Genomic DNA, 20,890 nt, shown 5'->3' on the forward strand with positions numbered 1-20,890 from the left:
AGCCTAAGGCCTTAGGCCTGGGGTTTGTTTCCTTCTGGGTGGGAACCACCAGCAGCTTCGGATCATTCTCTGGGTCCAGACCATCTTGGCTGGAGGCCCCAGGCCAGGGGAAGATGGACAAAGCTGGGCCCTAGCAGAGTGGGAGGGTGAAACTGGCACTTCTCCACTCCTCCCCACCTTCCCTCACTCCCTAAGGCCCCCCAGAATCCTCCTCCAGAGTCTGGGTCAGTAAGACCTTGGCCTGCCCCACCCTTTTGTGGCCCCTAAGGGAGGCACGTTGGCTCTCACCTCTCCAGATCCAGAACAGGGCCAGCCCCCGCCCAGGAGGTGTTCCCCAGAGCCTTTTGTGGGCCCTTGCCAGCAGCCTGCCTCTCTCTGAGGGGTGACAGACATCAAAGGAGGCCCCTGGATTTGTTAAACAGATGGGTTTTTTGCAGTCATGAACTCCCAGCTAGGGCTTTGGGGAAGAAAGGCAGGAGAGACAACATGCTACAGCCCAAATCTTCCCTGAGCTTTGCAGTCCCCTGAATGGAGCAGATGGGGCAAGGATGCAGCCACAGGTTGTGACACCAAGCTAGAGCAGCAGCAGGGCAGCCTTCCTGGAGGAGGCAGGATTTGAGGATTTCTTGGAGAGTGAAAAGTAGTCTAGTCCCAAACTGGGAGGAGGCTGAGGCCCTGGCAAAACTGTGAAGAGGTACAAGTTAGGCTCTGGAAGCATAAAAAGTGGGGGCAAGGTGGGCAGCCCCACATAGGAAGCTGGGTCTTGAGCTTTCTCATGGCCCAGCATGGCCCCACTCTGCACACTCAAGCCCCACTGGGAGGAAAGTGAAATACACCAGCACCCACCAAGAATCCCAGCTTTGTCTGAGGAAAAGCCACTTCACCTACCCCAGAACCCTAATATCTCAGAGATGGGGTGTGATGGTGATAAGCTGGGGTTGCCGTTTCTACTTTATATAATCCATTGAAAATCCCTGGAAATGGGGTGTTGAGGGCATAATAATATCAAGCTTAGAGCACTGGATATAAGCAAGGATTGATGGTAATATTCCAGTTCATGGTTTTCCCTCTTCCCACCTTCACTAGCCCTCTCCCCTCATTAGGGGATGTGCACTTTAAGAGAAACCCTGAGGAAGAGCAAGAATCGACCTAGTGGACTGTCCTAATGGTGGCCTCAGACACTGTCACAGATTATGCATAGATATCTTGGCTTGGGGCCTTTGTCATACCCTTGCTATTACACTGTATCCCTTGGGCAAATGCCCACCCCAAGGCCAATCCTGTTTGCTGAGCTATCTCTGCTCTCTCCCGAGTGTGTGGGGTGGGGGCTGCCATCAGAGGGACTCGCTGGCCTAGCCAGTCCCACGTGGCCAGCTATGTGTGGTTCAGTGGCTGGCTGAGGCCTAAGCAGAGGGGACAGCTGTGCCTTTTCTGAGACAAGTGGGAAGAAGGTATCAGCCATGGCTGACCGAGCAGTGACCCAGCGCCCAACACAGAGCCAATTAGCAGCCACTACAATGATGGTGGGCTTGCAGCTTCCACGTGCAACCAGCATGTCAGGCCAAGTTAGCACTGGGAGGGCTGAGTGGAGCCCTGTTGGAGGCTGCCTGGATGGGGGAACATGGGTGATAATGCTTCCCCTGGTCTCTAGGGAGTTAGGCCAAGTGAGACACATGAGCATGCCTGCCTCTCCCTGCCAGCTCGTATGTACATGTACACATGTGCAGTATGTGTGCTCGTGCACATGCTCATCATTTAGGGCAGGTGTGTCAGCATGCACTTGCATATCTGCTCACGTTCATTCAGCGTGTTTTGTGCATATTTTGTGTGTCTATTTCATGCCAACTTTGTGTGTGGTGAGAATTCTGGGACTAAACAGACCGAAGTCCCTGCCCTCATGGGGCTTGCATTCTAGTGGGAGAGATAGAAAAGAAATAAACATCTACCATAAAGACATGTAGGAGAAAGTGCCAGGAGGAAAGAAAAGCAAAACAGGAAACGGGATGGTGGGTGTAACTTAGAGTGTGGTCAGGGAGGGCCCTCTGAGGAGGCCACGCTGACCTAAGGGTGAGGCGGCCTGCTGAATATCAGGAGGAGGAAGGCTGCAGACAGAGGGCAAGGAATGCGGCCAAAGCAAGAGAGGCTGGGATTCTGCCGTCCTACCGCTATGTGTGCTGTGGATAGGGGAAAGAAGATCCCGCAGCTGGGTGATATCTGAGGTCCGGTGGGGGGGGGTCGGGGGGGCAGGGGCGCACGTGGCAGCCCTCAGTAAGAACCTACTTGCCCAGCTCAGCTCTGAGGGGCAGCTCTGACTCCTCCTCACCTCCAGCCCCATGGTCCAGCGTGCGGACGCCTCCCTGTTTGTGCAGAGCGGAGGCTGCCCCCAGTGGGCACCCTCACCGCTGCACAGTCAACTGTGTCCGCATGGTGACCAGCAACAAGACAGGCCGCTGCAGAGGGAGAGAGAACAGGACTCTCGCAGCTAGGCTCGACCAGGGAGCCAGAGCTCAGAACTGGCCTTGAAGCTGCGTCCTACCCATGGCTGACCTGACCCATGGGACGTGCTGGCAGATGGTGTGACAGGACTGCTGAGAGGCAGTGAGGGACACTGGAGATCCTGACCAGACTCCCTCAGCCCAGACTTGCCCTTGGGAGGCCTGGTGGTGCAGCAACCAGGACTGGGCCTGGGGCAAGATGGAGGCCCCGCCTACCCTTGCTGCCTAACCCACCTCCTCTCCTCGGAAGGGGCAGGCTCCAGGCACCAGCAAAGGTGCCAAAAGGACTTTAGATTTTGCCTTCTGTTTGCCAAACCCCGCAGCCTGGGGATAGAGCCTCATAGGCCCAGGAAGGGAAGCTGGCTCTCTGCCTCACTAGGCCTCCAGGAGAGGTCAGGCAGGTGAAAGACAAGGGAAGCAGATGGCTGGGAAAAACTGTTGTCACCACACCAAAACAGCCACAGGCTTCCATCAACTGGGGAGGATTGATTCAGGTGCCTCAGGATGACGTCAGGTGTGAAAGCTGTGTTTGTGCGTCTCACTGGGAGCCTGTGGCTATGGCCGTCTTGTACTCGTGTGTATTTGGTGTCTAGGTCAGTCTGGTGCCTTCCTGATTGTTTACATGTCTGTGAGTGAGTCCCATGTGCCTCTGCACCTGCATATCTGCCTGTGGACCACTCCATAACTGGACCCCACACGCCAGCTGTACGGGGTCCTCTCTGTGTACGTGCATTTCGGGACGTGAGTGTGCAAGGTGTCTTGAGGTTTGTCACCTGTCATCCTCTGAAGTCTGCACCACCCTTGTCACTAGCCAGACCCGGAGGCTCTCTGGGGAGAGGCTGCTGGCTCCGCTCTCAGCAGGGCTGCAGATGGGATGGTAGGGAGGCTCAAGCAGCCCCCAGGAGATGCAGCTCAGCTGCCTTTGGCCAGAAGATTGCACTTCACTCTTGCTTTGCTGTCTCTACCCATCCACAGTCCAGCTTGCCACGCCAGCTGCCATCAAACCAGCCACACACTGATGCCAGTGAGAGGCCCTCATGGAGGGTGGTGGTGAGGAAAGGCAGGCAGGTTGGCTGGGACAGGCACTGTGGCTGGCTGGGTGTTGAGCTCAGAGGCTTCAGATTGGGGAGGAAATTAGAGGTCATCTAGTTCTTCTTCTCAACTTGTCCATTCCATTGGCCACAGTCCTATCTTCAAGAGAGAGAGAGTCTGCTTCCATCTTACCTGGCTTTCTCAGGACCCTCCTCAGGATGGGCCACTCACTGAAATACCAGTGTGAAAGGTCAGAGAGAGGGGCTGGGATTGGCAACCACAAACCAGCTTCTGAGCATCTCTGCGTGCCTAGCCCGGGTCTTGACCAGGTCGGGGGTGGGCAGACATGGGTCTCACAAAGTGGCAGGGGAGGCAAGGTGTCAACTCCGAGAAAGTTCAGTAAGAAGCCCAGAAGTCAGGAGGAGGCATATATGAGTCTGGTGAGGACTGTGGTCTCCAGATGCAAACAGGAGGCCAGAAAAGAAAGAGGTTAGAATGGTTTGGGGCACTCAGGAAGGCTTCCTGGAGGAGGAATGTTAACTGGGTTTTGAAAGCTTAGTTGGACTGGATCTGATAGGACTCTGCTGACTAGATCAGCAGAGAGAAGGGGCAGGAAGAGCACTGTGAGTGAAGCAAGGGTTGGGGGAGGAGGGTCTGTGCAGGGCAGGGGGCAGGATGAGCAGGATTCCTTAGGGTTTCAGAGCCATGGCTCAGAGAGTCTAGCATAGGATGGGGGGTAGGGCCTGGAAAGCTCCATGGGGTTGCCCATTGCTGGGTAGGGGCTAGAAGGAAGGGGAGAAAGAAGGACAGGTGGGGCAGGGCTGGCCACACATGCAGGCCCCTTGACTGACATTTCTGCAGCTCTACCTGAGAGCAGGAGGTGGTTGTGTGGACTCAGGACTCCAGTGACCCCATGCTCTCCTGGCTCTTCTTTCATTAGGGCAGTGGTTCCCAGCCTGGCTGGCCTGTGGAATGCCTGTGCAAAAGCAGGTTGTCTGTGCAAATGGGGGACTTAAAAAACTGCTGCTGCCTGGGTCCCAGCCCAGGCAGGCAGCCAGGATGAGTGGACAATGAGGTGGCAGTTGCAGCCATCAGTGGGATCGGTAGGTCCCAAACTTTGGGTCAGCACTATTGAGCTCTGGGAACCTCCTCCCCTGGGGCAGTTAGGACTCTTTGGTGCCTTGGAGAACCAAGGGTAGGAAGACAGCTGGGACAGCAGGGCCTGGAGCTGAGACCTGGAAAGCCTAGGCCACACCTAATGCCCACACCCTACTCACACATCAGCCTGGGGCTTTCTCCACACAGCCTGGATCCCTGTGTTGTCATCCACATGTAAGCTTACAAGTTGACATCTTAGTGGCTAAGTGCCACACACAGGCTGATTCAGCTTTCTCTCAGGCCCCCTTTCCAGTTCTGGGAAAGAGAATCTGTTTGCTAGCTTGGGTCAAGGATCTACCTCAACAAGCGGTGTAGAGTGCCCTGAAAGAAATATGGCTACAGGGGCCAGGCCTATAGGCTGGGTGGCTCTAGCCCACAATCAGCACCTCTTCGTGCCAGGCCCTTTGCTGGGCACTGGAGATGTGGAAATGAGCACACTCTAACAGCCTTCTCAGAAAATATTTGAACTGGGTCTTGAAGAACGAGTAGGAGTTTGCCAAGCTGTGGCATGGGGTTGGGGGGTAGGGTGTAATGGGCAAGGCTGGGGAGTCTGTGTCTGAGGCTAGAACTCTACAGAAAGAGCCAGAACCCTACAGAAAGAGAAGGAACCTCTGACTCTCTCATTTTTGTGTGAACAGAGAGGGAGATTGCCAAGGCACGGGTGGGCACTGAGCTACAGTGTTGTCTGGATTTGATGGGTATCACTCTTCCTCATCTTGCTACTGCCACCCACTTCTCCCGTGGTTGGGCCGCAGCTGACAGCAGAGAGTTTTGTTTTGTTTTGTTGAAAAGCAGGGAACATTGCTGCCCTACACACAGCAGAGGTTCTGTTAGGAGGGGAAAAGGAAGAGGGGCGATCAGGCAGCAGCCCCTCAGCCTATACACGCCTACCTGCCTCTCCTGTAAGTGCCTGACGGGCCAGCACAGGAGCAAGAGGAACATGGGATATGACTACCATGAATAGTTTATAAAAGCAGGGGGACTCGCGAATGTTCCACATGACAACGGCTGGAGAGGACTTGTGGGGCACATGGTTGTGAAATACCTGCAGAGTAGGTATTCTGAGGACGTGTGTCTGTGGGGAGATCTTTTCATGAGCAGCTGAGAAGGGCCTTGTACCTGGAACACTTCCGTACAAGAGATAAAGAGCCCACACAGCCCTGCCAGGCTTATTGGCTCCGTGGGAATATCTTCCCCTGTTCCAGGCTCCTTGGGTGCTCCTTTGTTCTGCTTAGTCTGTGCATCAGTTGCTCTTTCTCAGGCAACATCGTTCTTTCTCTGTGGAGGTGGGGCTGGGTTCCTCCTGCTGGGGCACAAGAGGGGTGTACCTAGGCGTGCCCTGGGGCAGCTGTAGCCATGCTCAGGGGCACCCACTGCTGTGTGGGACCAATGCCCACAGCTGAACCTGATCTTGCTGTGCCTCTCTCTATGTGGGTAAAGCGGTGTTCCATTCAGTATTTGACTGTATCACTGTCCTTGGCGATGCCAGCACCACGTTGTAGTGGGCAGAGGCATTCATACTTCTGTTCTTGGTGGGTGGCGTTGTGGGGATCTTTGCAATCCTCCATGTAGTTGGAGTCATCCCCTGGCATATTGGTTACTGGTGTGTGGTGTTCTGCTCAGCAGTCATTCAGTTAAGCATGTGGGTGCTAGTGCCAGGAAGACCAGGGACTGGAGTACCACTCATTCCAGTCTGCCTGTGACTTTCCTGGCTCACACCTAAATCCCGTGCCCTGGGCATACCAGTGGGGTTGGTCATCTAGCCCTCAGCTCACTAGCAGTGTGAACCTGATCAAGTTACCTAACCTCTCTGTGCCTCAGGTTCCTCCTCTGTAAAATGGGTAGAAAAATAATCCCTACTTTATAGAGTTTTTGTGAGGATTAAATGAGAAAGTTCATATAAAGGGTATAGCTCAGTGACTGGCACAGAGATATGTTCAACAAGCCTTAACCATTAATAACAGTATTATGTTAGATATATATATCAGTATTACATACAGTGTTTTTCTGTATAGTCCCAAGGGGTGACACTGGACCGATTTGCTCAGCAGAAGGAAAAGTTACCTCACAGATCAGGGGACAGTATGTTTTCAAGGTGTTCAGATACAGGCTGATGGTGGGCCTACTTTGTGAAGTGGAAAACAGAACCAGCTTCCTCCTGGGCCTGAAATTTCTTAGCCCTCTGATATATTCATCTCACTCTCTCCTGTTCTTCTCTAAGGAGGGGAGCTAGCTTGTCAGAGACAGCTGTCCCTTTTCTTCTAGTCAGAAATTCCTGTCATGGGAGACCACTTAGAGCTACTTGAATAAAGACAGGGAGAAACTCCACTGTCTCCAATGATCCACATTATGCTAAAGACAGAAGCAAACAGGAATGGCTAATGGGGCTGCCTCCTCTCCTTGGAGAGGAGCTCCCACCTCTGGCTGGACCTCTGTTAGCAACTGGCTGCTTCCTTACAACCCTGCCTGGGGGCTCTGCTGTGTGTCTGTGTGTATGTGTGTGTGTGTGAGAGAGAAAGAGAGAGAGAGAGAGAGAGAGAGAAAGAGAGAGTGAGGAAGGGAGGGAGGGAGATATCTGCAAGGGTCTCATGTGATGTGTGCAAAGTCCCAGACATTTTCCCTCCCCCACATTGTTCTTTTCTGTCATTGCCCAGTCTCACACCCTCACACACACCCGCAGCCCCCACCCAAGTCCTCTCAGGCTTAGTAGCTTAGTGAAGACAATGCTGAAGCATATAATAGGGCCCTTTGAGGACTTGTCACTAGAAAGCTCTTTAACTCAGTCACCTGAGTTGGGGCCCCAGGCATGTGACAGAGATGGGGAGGGGTGCCAGGGACCCTGGGGCAGCTGCTTGGGTGGGGAGCAGAGGCATACAGAGTAATAGGGTCAGGAGGCCTAGAATACAAGGGCATTTAGATCAAGTGAACCTAGCAGTGGTCATTGTTTTTCATTGTTTGTGGTTTATCTCTTAGTAGAATTTTGCTGTGGCTAACCTGCCGCAGAAACAAGACCTGAGAGGTGAGATGCCAAACAATAAAATTGCTGGCTATAGGGACCATCACGGGAAAACCTCCCCCCGAGGATGTGCGCCCCTTAGAGAGGGAACATCATGTGGTGACACTGTATGTACTGGGATAGAATGGAGTGGATAGCCTGTGTTCCTAAATCTTGCTACCCTGGCACTGGACTTCTGTTGGGGCTGAGGAGCTGGCAGGGAAAGAGGCAAGAGCTACACAGGGGGAGGAGAGGATGAGGAGGGAAGAGGGGCTGGGTCTCCAGGCTTGTCTCTGCCTGACTCCATTTCACCTCCCACACAACAACCATTGTTTGTAGCCAGGCCAGGCAGGGGCCACAGAGGCCCAGATGCTGATGTGGATCCTGTCTCCAACTGTGTGTAGTGTGTGTGTGTGTGTGTGTGTGTGTGTGCACACGCGCATGCTTGGTCCCCTGCTGCATGGGCCACTGGACACACAGAACCAACTAAATGCCAGTCCCTGGCCTCGGGTACAGTGAAGGTGTAAGTCTGTGAGAGTGTGAGAAGATGGGTTAGTGAAGACATTGTAGGGGACTAGAGGTGAGCAGAGGTGGCCAAAACCAGAACCCTGGGATGGATTCATTAGCTCCTGTAAGGATAAAGGTAGAGGGAGACAAGGAAGAGCCAGTGCTCAGGCAGCCTGCAGGGAGATGAAGCCCTCTGGCCAGATGACAGTGATGACTAAGCTGGCAGAATTACCCTGGCAGCAAAGGCATGTGACTAAGAGACCAGAGAAAACATGTGGCTCTGGAGTCAGACTGCCCAGAATCAGACCCTGGTTCCTCCCAGTAGTAGCTGTGTGACCTTAGACAAGATATGAAACCTCTGTGGGCCTCAGCTGTGATATCTCTCTCATGCTAGATGTGAGTGTTAAATGGGTTAACATACACAAATCACTTAGAACACAGACTGTTCTGGCACAGAATAAGTGTCTGACATAGAGTAAGAACACTATAAGTGCTAGCAGTTAGTGTTTTCTGAGGAAGAGAGCCACATGATGTTGAAAGAACTGGTTTCTCCTAGAATATCCCCATGAGATATGTGGGAATTGGTCCCCACAATGCAGGCATCAAATGGTACCATATGAATGTGTGAATTAGTTAAAGTTAAGAGAGTATGTATAACACTGGCATAAGTGTATGTAGTTGCTGAGGTCCGTCAATATGTAAATTAACAAACCATTGAATCAACAGATCCTTTCACTCTTGAGTCCTTTAAATTAAAATCCTGCTCTCTCATTTTCATCCTTCAAAGGAAGCTGGGTTTGCCCATCCCCTGTCCTGCCCTGCCCTGCTGGGGCAGGGGGAGCAGATGGGAGCCAACACCTCTGGCTGGCGTCTCACTGCTTTCAGGAAACCATGGCTTCTCCCTTCCTGCTGTGAGAGGACCTTCCAGTCTTCAGCCTTGGTTCTCAAGGCCAGTTTTGGCTCTAAGACTGTGGGGAAGTGGAAGTGCCCAGCCCTGGAATAACAATCCTGGACCAGCCATCTGAATGCACTTAACCTCTGTGGGCCTAGTTTCCCTAATCTACAATCTGGGGAGGACTGAGAGAATACTTTTATATGTTTCTCTCTTCCTGGGAGGATACTGTTTAGGAAAAAAGTAAGACCAATTAAGGTTTTACTGTGCCTCTGCTCACTGATGCATCTATGTCCCAAATTCAAACTTCCTGCTATAAAAGACCTGGGCATGAAGCTCCCCTATTGGGCCAATCAGGGTTAAAGGTCATGTGATCCAAACTTTGCCAACTTAACCTATGAGGCACCACATAGACTCTGGTGATGAAGGGAAATTTGAGGCAACCAGCAGGTCCAGCATATTATGAACATTCTTAACTTAATTTTATGAATAGGTAATCTGTTTACATACATTTACATTGCTCCATGTTTTAAGGATATAGTGGAAGTGCTCTCTTTACTCTTGAACGCCACCCTTTCTCCTCCTAGGAAGCAAGCAATGTTACCATTCTCTGATGTACCCTGCCAGAAATACTCTATATGAAGAAATACCTATGTGGATTCTTTCTCCCCATCCTTTACTTTTTTCAAAAGGAATCTTCCCATATGGGCACCTAAAGAACACCCTTATTTGTTTTTATGGCTCTGCTTTATGATGTACCAAACGTACTTGCCCATTTTGGCATTACCGAGCATTTGTTTTCAGTCTCTCCCAGAGCTGCAATGAGGAGCCTTGTAAGTAAGCACACAGTTACTGAAGTTCCCCCTGCTCCTTGTACATATCCCTCAGGAATTCTTAACCAGGGGTCTGGGACCCCTTAGAAGTCAGCAGATAAAGAATTCAGGGAGACAAACTCAAGGGCCCTGGTAAGTTGGAAGGGGAAAGAAATTCCATCTTATTTGTACTAGCCTGTAATGAACTCTAACATTTCCTTCCATTATGGATGCAGGCAGCAAACTCACAGTAGTTAGTAGTAATTCTCTCATATGATTGAAATATTTTGAAATACATTTTCATTTACATTCGAATTCATTTACATTCACCACTACTTTGTCATCATGGTAGTAAAGGAAAACTGTTTCTCTACTCACCACACTTCTGACATCAAATGTGTGGATTTCCACCCCACATCATCTGATTTTCTAACTTTCTGGACAGCAACTGGGAGTCCTATCATTGAATTCAAGTCAGACTCTAACTACCCAGAGCAGTTAGCATCAGACTTCCCAACTCTGAGGGCTCAGCTGCAGAAGGCTGCCCTCACTTCAAGGTCCCCAGGGTCCCTGCACTTCTGTCCAACTTGGCCACAGAGTTGGAGATTCCCACACCCACCTCTGTTTTGATAGTTTGTTAGACAAAACTTGGAAATAAAAACTCAAAAATTATTGGCTGACCAAACTTGGAAACATTTACTTATGTTCAGCAGTTCATTATAAAGAATATTATAAAGAACAGCCAGATGAAAAATCACACTGGGCAAGGTCTGGCAGGTTCTGTCCCTGTGGAGTTGGGGTATCATCTCCCACCCCAGCATGTGGATGCATTCCTCAGCCTGAGAATTCTCCAAACCACATAGTTTAGGGGTTTTTATGGAGGCTTCATTGCATAGTTGTAATCAACCATCAACTCTTTCTCCAGTCCCTCTCCCCTCTTTGGAGGATGGGGTGGACTGAAAGTTCCAAGCTTCTAATCATGGCTTGGGGTGACCAGCTCCCATCCTGGAGCCCACCAAGAGTTGCCTCATTAGAATAAAAGGAGCTCCAGTCACCCAGGAAATTCTGAGGAATTTAGGAGCTCTGTTTAAGAGGTTCCTATCATCTCCATCCCTCAGGAAATTACAAGGGTTTTAGGGGCTCCATGTCAGAAACTGGAGGCAGAAACAAAATACATGTTTTTTATTATGTCACAGATAAGTAGTTCTTAGATTTTTCTATTGAATCTGGTTATGTTATACATTATAAAGCAGCATCATTATATCACACGTTTGGCTTTCTAAAAAATATTTTGGTATTTGTATTTCCATATAATTGCTTTGTAAATTTATATTATTTTATCATGGCAAACTATACATAACATAAAATTTACCACTTTAACCATTTTAAATGCACAGTTCGGTGGCATTAAGTACATTCACAATGCTGTGCACCCATCACCACAGTCTCCAGAGCTTTTTCATCACCCCAAACTGAAACTCTGTACCCACTAATCAATAACTCCCCATTACTCTCTCTCATCACCCTGCTACTTTCTGTCATTATGAATTTGACTACTCTAGATACCTCAGATAAGGAGATTTATACAATATTTGCCCTTTTGTGTCTGGCTTATTTCACGTAGCATGATATCTTAAAGGTTCATCCATGATGTTGTATGTATCAGAATTTCATGTCTTCTTAAGGTTGAATAACAATCCATTATATGTACATACATATCACATTTTGTTTATCATTTATCTGCTGATGGACATTTGAGCTGTTTCCACGTTTTGACTATTATGAATAAAGCTATTAACATGGGTGTACAAATATCTATTTGAGTCCCTTTTATTCGTTTTGGGCATATGCTCAGGAGTGAAAATGTTGGATCACAAGGTAATTCTATGTTTACTTTTTTGAGGAATATGTGTTCATTTTTGTGAAATAAAACATTTTTCTGAGATGAGAGGCATACCAGACTCCCCTTACACATACTTTATTTTGCATGCCTGTCTTGGCCACTAGATGGGGGACTTCTCGACAAGAGCTGCCCGGCTCCTTGGGTCCCTTCAGAGACTCCCAGAGGTGTACTAAAAACATTCAGCTCCAAGTGGGTGCCATGCGTGTCCTGCACTGGGTGAGATGCAGGCAATACAAAGGTGCAGAACGCACCCCAGCTGAACTCAGCCTAGCGGGAGAGTTAGGCCTGAGGATGACTGATCAAAGACGCCCCAACTCCTGTCTGTGCCGCTTCCTAGATGTATGACCTGGGGCAAGGAAACCCTTCCTGGCCCCAGCTTCCTCATCCATAAAATGATCTACATCATCGGATCAATTCCATCACGAACATATGGCTTGGCCTTTAGTACAGTGCCTGGCACATGGTAGGTACTCAACAATTTTGTCCTTGTTACCTGCGGTGAGCAACTCTGGCCGGTTTCTGGGGAGCAGTTGGGCGGCCCTCCCTTGCCCGGGAGTCCATTCCAGGTTGCCGCGAGAATGCACAGGGAGAGCCCGGAGCCTGCCCCTCTGGCAGGCGCCGCGTGCCCGCCTGTCGGGACTATCCTGCCTCTCCGACCGCGAGTCCGCTCTGTGCAGCCCGGGGAAGCCGGGAGGTCCGGGAGCACCGCGCGGTACGAGGCAGCAGCGGTTGGCCCTCCGAGCCGGCTGGGGGCGCTAGTCCTGATCTGGCCAGGAGGGCGCTCCGGCCGGGCTCCTCTCGGCTGCAGCGCACGGCCATCCGGCAGTCCGCGGGGTGGGGACGCGGGGACAGTGGCCGTGGCTGCGTATCGCCGGAGCCAAAGCGCGCAGGCCCGTCCCGGCGGTCGGGGGGCGGGCGGGGCGAGGACGCCATGTGGTTTATGTACGTGCTGAGTTGGCTATCGCTCTTCATCCAGGTGGCCTTCATCACGCTGGCCGTCGGTGAGAGTTTGGACCCCGGTCCGCGCGGACTCCCGTCCCGGCTCTGTGCCGGCCGGTGGTCGCGTCACGAGGGCGTCTCCCCACTGCTCCTGGCCTTCGCATCCCCCTGCCCTACCCTCCTGCTGACCCCAGCAGCCTAGCCTGACCGGGTCCCTCCAGGTGTCACAACATCCAGCCCGGCAATGCCCAGCAGAGGTTAACTCAAGTGCCTCTTGCCCGTGCTCCCATAACCGCTGCCGCACCCACCCTCGCGGGCAGACCGCACCGAACTTTTCCCCACCTTCCGCAGCCCTTTGGCCTTCAGCCCTTTGTACTTCCTACTCTTTTAGACACTCTTCTGCCTAGTTCCTACTATTGATCTCAGCTGAGAGCTCACCTCCTCAGGGAAGCCCTCCTTTTGGGGTTTGATGGTCCAGCAGTGTCCTGTACTTCCCCTTAGGCAACACGTGTCACAGTGGGATCGTCCCACTCCCCTTCCTACTGCTCCCATCCTCCCACTCCCAACCCCAGCTGGGTCAGGAAAGGAACCTGGTCTGCGTTGTACCGTATTCTCAGCACTCAGCTTAGCATCTGCATACTAAGGGCCCGACAGATACTGAATGAGTGAAAGAAATTCCCTTTTGTGCAGCAGAGGTTAGCATTGTGCAGAGAGGCATCAAGTACAGATTCAGTTCACTTCGATGAAGTCGCTCCTCATTTGCCCTGAGTTTATTTCTTCAGACTTGGAAGGGCAACACATGAGTTGTTTGGTTTGTTCCTTACCTTCTGGGGTCCAGGAAGGGTTGATGGGGACTCAGTTGCCAAGAGAGGGATGACCAGGATGACAGAGGTAATCCTGGCTAATGTTCTCCCTGCTTGTCCTCTTTCCCATTCCCACAGCGGCCGGACTCTATTACCTGGCAGAACTGATAGAAGAATACACAGTGGCTACCAGCAGGATTATAAAATATATGATCTGGGTAAGTGGCAGCTCTCCCCAGAATTCCCCCGCACTCTTTTGTCCTGCCTTAAAAAGAGGAGGTGGGGCAAGTTTGGCATGGGTGATGAGACCCTTGACCCCACAGTTTCCTGAGGGTGCCAGTACCTACTCCCCACGCTATACCATGTTTCCTGGGTCTGCTTTCCTGGGCCAGGTCTTCCCTGGCCCTCCCCAAGTGGCATTGTTTCTCTGCAGATACCCTTCTCAGTGCCTCAGGGTGAGAGTCAAGTGCACTTTCTCTGTTGACGGGACCATGGTTTTGCCTTTGCTTAGCGGTTTTCCACTGTTTCTAGTCCCTTACTCTTTCTCCAGCATTTAGAACTCAGGGGAACGTTATGGAAAATTTTGACAGCTTGTTCATTGCCCTCTTTCCAATTGGATTAAGGGACTTGTCCTAAGAGGGAAATTCCCTGGCCCAGGTCCTGCCTTCCCCAGGACTCATGGAAAGCTTCTCTTCCTGGAGACACAATCCTTTACATTGATGTCAAAGGCACAGGAGTGACTGCTGGTGGATAGATTTCTGCCAGATGCAGGAAAGGCTGGGGGTTGGGCTGGACATTTGGACAAGAGGAACCCAGATTCCCTCAAGTCACCTGATGTCAGCCACCACAACCATGCTGTGCATGGCCTGGGGTAGGAAGTTAGTGGTAGAGACAAGACTATAACTCTCAATTCTGGGTTCAGAGGCCTGGCTTATAGGTGTTGGCACAGGAATTAGACCTACATTCAACCAACTGCCATTTGTAAAGCGCTAACACTTCAAAACAGTGTTTTCAGACTGCAGATATGATTCATTATTGGGTTGTCTAATCGATTCAGTAGGTCATGGTCAGCATTTAAAAACTAGGAACTAGAAAAGATTAGAATTGAAATTTGAACTTTGATCATATGTATGTATGTGTTTGTCCTTAGTGGGTTGCTGTCAAAAAAACTTTGAGAATGGCATTAAAAGATGCTTCCCTCTGGGAGATGAGAGCTGAGCTCTCAGGGTTGTCAGATGCATGACTGTAAAACAAGGAGAGATTGAAGCATGAATCTAGTTCATGGTGGGCTGGGGGTTAGGGAATCCAGGAAAGCTGACTGGAAGAGGCTCCCAGCACTGTGCCTCTGGTTATTTCAGTTCTCCACAGCTGTGCTGATTGGCCTCTACATTTTTGAGCACTTCCCCTCCTTCATGATTGGCGTGGGCCTCTTCACCAACCTCGTCTACTTTGGCCTCCTCCAGACCTTCCCTTTCATCATGCTGACCTCGCCTAACTTCATCTTGTCATGCGGTGAGAGGGGGCAGAGTTGGGGAGGCAGCTGAGGCAGGTTAGATGTGCTCAGCTCAGTCTGCAGCACCGAAGGGAATGTAGAGAAAAAAGACAAACCACTGAGGTCCTCCAGGAGGCTGATAGGGAAGATGGAGTTCTCACATGTGAGGAGTCTACAGCCCACTTTGGCTTTAGTGACTAGAATCTGGGGGTGGGGGGTGGGGGTGGGGGGCATGGGACACTCAGAAGGGGAGGGCTTTGCCAGGGAGGTAAGTTTGTGGACAGGTTTGAAAGGGAGAAGAGGTGTGTTGGCTGAGTAGTTAAAACCCCCGGGAAATCACTTGGCCAGGAAAAGCCTGAAGCCCTACCCTGGCAGGCAGGCAGCACCCCATCCAGTCCTCCAGCCCATAGTTATGATTAAGATGTGCCTCTGGCGCTCTGGGTCCCCCTGCAGACAGCTGCCTTGAGAGCCCTGGCCTTCCTGCCTTGGCCCTGCCACTACTATCTCCCCCCTGAGGAGTCATTTTCCCCCTCTGACCTTAGCTGCTTTATCTGTTCAGAGGTGATGTTTGGGAGACTCAGTGGGGGGTGGTATGGGGAGTTCTCCCCTGGAGACTGGGCCCCTTCTGATCTTCTGGGGAGGCTTCCCCCACTGCAAAGTAGCAGTCTCTCCTTGCTTCCCTTTCTCACTCCAGTGACATGCCCTTTAGATGCCTGAGAGTCTTTCTGAAGATCTGTGGGCCTCAGGCACCATCTGTCTTCTGGAATCCCCTAGTCCTAGTGTGGGGCTGGGCATGGCAGAGCTGCAGTTTCTGCCTCAGAAGGGGAGAGATGAGAGAGGAGAAAAGGTGGCTAAGACGCAGCAGTTGGCTGAGAGGTGTATGTGAGGGGTGTGCCATTTGAGGGGGTGTTTTGTCGTGGGCCTACCCATCAGCTCACCAGGGGAACAGGCAGAGATGTCTGTCTCTGAACAGCTTCTCCCCAGGAGCTGCACTCTTTCTCCTGTGAATTTGGCTGCACACTAAGGAGGTGTGTATGGGTCCAGAACATACCAGTTCAGACCAGTGAGCCCTATGCCAGAGTGGATGAGGAAGGATCCCCCACCCAGAATTTTGCAGAAACCTAAGATTGCACCCCAAAGCAGCTAGCAAACCATGTTCTTTTATTCTTGAGTGAGAGCCTTGTTATTTGAAGAGGGCTTCTCCTTGCTGCCCCATTTGGAGAGAAATCTCTTGGGCATCTGTGATGTACACACCCAGCGCCAAGGGGAGAGCTTTTTGCAGGATTCACATCCACTAAAAACCAGGTTAATTGGCATGGTGCTTGGATTATGTAACACTGAACTCTCATTTTTAATAACATTCAAAGAGCTTTTTACCTGCCTTCTAATTTTATGCATGAGTGCCCTCTGCAGCAGGCAGGTGGGAGTTTTTTCTCCCAGTTTAACAGGTGGAAAGCTGAGCTCTAGAGAGTAGTGTACTTGGCCCAAAGCTGCACTCTGAGCTGGGTATAGTCAGGACAAAGACCAAGAGTCCCCAGCTCCCAGGGGCCCTTTGAATGTTAAAAGTCCAGCTTTATGTTATTCCTCCAAACTGACTCTTCGTTCCTTCAACAGGGCTAGTGGTGGTGAATCATTACCTAGCATTTCAGTTTTTTGCAGAGGAATATTATCCTTTCTCAGAGGTAAGAAGCATTCAGTACCTCAAACTACTGATAGGGACAGAGGAAGTAAAGGGGACTTGCATGACTTACTTTGTGAACTGAGCTAATATTTGAAACTGAGTCTATTCAGGGATAACACATTTTTTAAGAAAACATAGTGTAGATGATTTTAGAAAGCAGTGTAGGTGAACAGGGATCCCTTTGGCTGAGGCGAGGAGGGCCCTGCTCTCCCCTGATGGGTCCTTTGGGTCTCCCAGGATCCTAGCCTAACACCCCGAGGTCGGGAAGGGGCAGGGGGCCTTATCTGACACAGACCTCATGCAGCCCTGAGCCCCAGCTCCCCTCAATGGCCTGCCAAGGCTTTTTCCTCTCAATATTTCTCCACACACTGCTGCCCTAGTTTGGACCTCCCAGAAAGAGCAAGGCACTTCTTTGGGGAACATGAGTCAGTCACAGTTTTGCCCTTCAGTTCAGAGGAGTTGCTTGTCCTCGGGACCAAGATTTGAGGATTTGGCCACACTTGGTCAGCTTCAGCCTCCACCTTTCCTCAATGAAGTAGCTCCATACTTGGGATGTCCTGTCTCTGCTTCCCAGGCCCTGATCTCCTTCAGAGATTGGGTGTGGGGCCTTCTGCACACTCTTGACTACCTCTCTTAATATACCTGGTGACCATGCCTGGGCACCCTCTTCTCAGTGTCTCTTGTTGCCAGGTCCTGGCCTACTTCACTTTCTGTCTGTGGATAATCCCATTTGCATTCTTTGTGTCACTGTCGGCTGGGGAGAATGTCCTGCCCTCCACCATGCAGCCAGGAGGTGAGGAGGGGTTTATAAAGGGTCAAGGTGGGAGGACTCCAGGAAAGCCTGAGTCGGCTGGGGGAGCTGGAGCACAGCCCTGTTATGGAGACCCTTGGGCTCTGGGTGGGGAGAGCTGTGTTCCCATTCAGATACACACCAATCTCCCTGCCTATGTCTCCACAGATGACGTGGTCTCCAATTACTTCACCAAAGGCAAGCGGGGCAAACGCTTAGGGATCCTGGTTGTCTTCTCCTTCATCAAAGAGGCCATACTACCCAGTCGTCAGAAGATATACTGACCCCCCTTGGGAGGGCATGTGGGGGCAAGATTGGGAAAGTCAGGCCCCTGGGCCTCTGCACTGGGTGGGGGCCATGAGCCCGGAAGTACCTTCCCCAGCCGAGGCCCTCCTTCTGTTGATTCTCCCTGAAGCCGCCATCCCCACCCTCCTCAGGGGGCTCAGCTTGGCTCAGATCTGACATTGCTAGAGGCTGTGACTCCAGAGGGAACCAGGCATGGTGGCAGAGCCTGCTTAGCCAGTAGGCCATGGTCTGCCTGATTGGGTGGAAGCTGAGCTCCCTATGGCACTTCCACACCCTTCCATGGTGGGTCAGGAGGTTCTGGCTCAGCCGTGGCGGGCAGGGCAGTGGGGCAGCAGGGCAGGGGCCGTGAAGCTGGAGAACAGACGGTGATAAATTCTCTGGGCAGATGGCCTTGGGGAGGGACCATGGCTTGGCACTTCCAAGAGAAACAGTTTTTGCTGTTGAGCTGTGATTTCTGTCCAAGTGCTGATTCCCATTTGAATAAAGATTCTAGGTGGCACTGTTTGCCTTAATACCCTGAAAGTTCATCTTCCTTTCTTCCTGCTGACCTTCTGCTCTGGACTGTCTTTTCTGCTCTAGGGGCTCCTTTTCTGGTTTTGGGTCTTGGCCATTGGGAAAGGCCATTCTTAGGGCCCTTAGTGGGAAGTGGGTAGAGATGAGCAGGGCTGGCCAGGGAATAGGGAGCTGAGGGTGGAAGCAGCCTGCCTTAGGCCTGTCCCTTTTCTTCTATGTCTTCTTTCCCCACGGCTTCATGATTGTCAAGCTGGAGGCAGAGAGGGGACAGTTTTTCAGAAAAACATCTACAGTATCTATTCATAAGTCTTTCCTGTTGCAGTCGGGGACCACGAAAATGAGAAACCAAGTCAGAATGACATTTTAAGCAGAGGGCTTAGACTTTCTCAGGAGACTAAGTGCCAAGTCAGCATTCCCCTGCACTTTTACTAAGTTACAGCAAGCAAAAAGACAGGCATCGATTAACGATTATAGGATGAGTTTCTTCATCAAGCTAAACAATTGCAAGCTAATTATTTCTTAAAGTTTCTCTTATGTCTCCTCAAGTCACCTGGCCATGTGAGTCTCACGGTGTGTTCCTTATCTGGGTTTGCCTCTGGAAGGATCATGAGAACTGTTTGCAGTCCTTGTCACACTGCTCATGACTAGCACCATATTCCAAGACACAGCACCTATTATTCTTTTCTCTAAGATCAGTTTCAGCTACAAATCATATTGTTCTTTCTCTTAAATTAGTTTTGGCTGTAGATTAAGCTTAAGCAGGAACTAAATTATAGCACTTTCTCTGGGAAAAAGGAGTTGTTTCTGGCTGAATTCTATCTCAGGCTCAAGGAGAAACAAAATAAAAACTGACTTCCAGGCATCCTGGGCTACAGCCTGTTTTGTAAGAAATGGGACTGATGGGAGAACGTTGTGTCACTCTCAGAGCACACAAGGGCTGGCCCTTTCTTCTGGGTGCTCTTGACCCCTGGGGAGATGACCTCGGTCTTCTAAGAAGGTAGGCTGGATCCCAGGCACAGACCAGCATTTGTTGACCTTGCACTCCAACTATAGTGCCTTGCAAGTACTCAACAGTACATTTTAGAATGAAGTCCCCACAAGAGCTGTACTTGCCATGTCCTATACCTCAGCGAGGCTGGCAGATGCAAGGATGGACTGCACACATGGTATCTTTAAGTCACTAGGAGGGCCCTATGCTTGAAAATCATTCCTCTACATCTGCCTCAAGCCCTACCATAGCACTTTGTTTCCTTGGCTTTAGCATTTCCTGTTCTCTTAAAAATACCAGCCTTCCCCTTTCCCAGGCGTAGCAGTGCATTTTAGTCCTCTCTTTGCGGGAATGAGATTGCCTTTTTATCCTAGGCAGACAACAGCAGGCAGGGGAGAGGACACAGGAGGCCGACGTCATCCTCACGGGCCAGCACTGGCCCTGCCTCCCTTGCTATCCACCTCTTTGTTCCTCCCCCGGTGATGTGGCTTCTCTCCTGGGTGTTCCCAGTGGCCTTGTTATGCTCATTCATTCTGCGGGACCCTCTTCATACCTAACCATCCTGGATCTCTGCAGTATGTGTTAGGGCTGACCACCCCCAGCTTGTGGAATTGTGCTCCCGGGCACTTTGGTTGCTGGGCTTCCTCCTACCTCTCTGGCTGCTCCTTTCAGTTTCCTGTGCAGGCTTCTCCATTGGCCCCATACACAGTGGGGTTTCTCAGGGTTCCATCGTGGTCAAGTTGAGCCTTGACCTCCAGCCCCAGCATCCCTTCTGGTCTTTTGAACCACACAGTTCTGCTGCCTTTTGGCACACAGACAACTTGAGGCCTACTTGTTGCTGTCCTCTGCAAACCTGCCTTTTTTGGGTTCCTCCTATGGCCCCAAGATCACTCAGGAGCCAGACCAGAAACCTGCTTTCTAGCCCTTCATTCTCTTTCTGTCCCCCGACAACCAAGCTCTAAAAACTGTTAAATTTACCTTCTTAACATCTCTTGATTTGAGCCACTCCCACTGTCATCAGCTAGCACCTGGATTATTGTGACAGCCTCCTTCTGTTTCTCTACCCCACAGCCAGAGTTGTCCTTCTAAAATGCATAGTTGACCAAGTCCTTCCCTGGCCTGCAACCAACCTCCCATGGCTCCTCACTGCCTCCAGGATAAAGTCCAGCCCCCTTAGCATGGCTAAGGTGAGACTCACGGGCCTGGTTCCTGCTCACCTCTCTGGCTCATCACTTGCTACCTTACACTCTGGGTCCCAGCCGCCTGTATCCAGAGATGCCACTTTGATTTTCTTTTCTTTTGCTCACCTGGGTACCTTTGTCAGTTCTCAACACAGATTCACTTCATCCAAGTAGCTCTGTCCCCTCTCTCCCCAGCACACCACACAGGTTGCTCTGGGCTTACTTGCCTGCTTACTGGTCTATCTCCCCACTAGACTGTAAGCTCCTTGAGGGCAGGGACTGTCCTTCAGTTTTTATATCAACAGTGCCTGGCTTGGTGCCTGGCAGATAGAAAGCACTTAATAAATATTTGTTGAATGAATGATTTGTAGTGCTGTGTACAGGGGATAGCAGGGCATCCAGA

At 51.0% G+C, this 20,890-nt stretch overlaps 1 protein-coding gene across 5 annotated transcripts in view; it reads left to right on the forward strand.

The window, feature by feature from the left end:
• Nucleotides 1-12,287: 12,287 nt before the first annotated feature.
• The window catches only part of TEX261 (testis expressed 261), a 62,529-nt gene continuing 53,926 nt past the window's right edge, over nucleotides 12,288-20,890 (forward strand). For 3 of the 5 annotated variants that reach the window (XM_073211727.1, XM_073211733.1, XM_073211724.1), the window contains exons 1-2: nucleotides 12,288-12,736; nucleotides 13,675-13,754. In XM_073211727.1, the coding sequence (XP_073067828.1) occupies nucleotides 12,373-12,736; nucleotides 13,675-13,754 (444 nt within the window). In that variant the 5' untranslated portion in view covers nucleotides 12,288-12,372. Of the gene's footprint in view, nucleotides 12,796-13,674; nucleotides 13,755-14,894; nucleotides 15,049-16,642; nucleotides 16,711-17,399; nucleotides 17,503-17,667; nucleotides 18,320-20,377; nucleotides 20,849-20,890 lie in introns of those variants that run through there. The other 2 variants (XM_073211721.1, XM_073211740.1) reach the window with 2 other exon arrangements.

This window comes from Manis javanica, chromosome 1 (genome assembly GCF_040802235.1).
Source record: "Manis javanica isolate MJ-LG chromosome 1, MJ_LKY, whole genome shotgun sequence".
Taxonomy (NCBI): domain Eukaryota; kingdom Metazoa; phylum Chordata; class Mammalia; order Pholidota; family Manidae; genus Manis; species Manis javanica.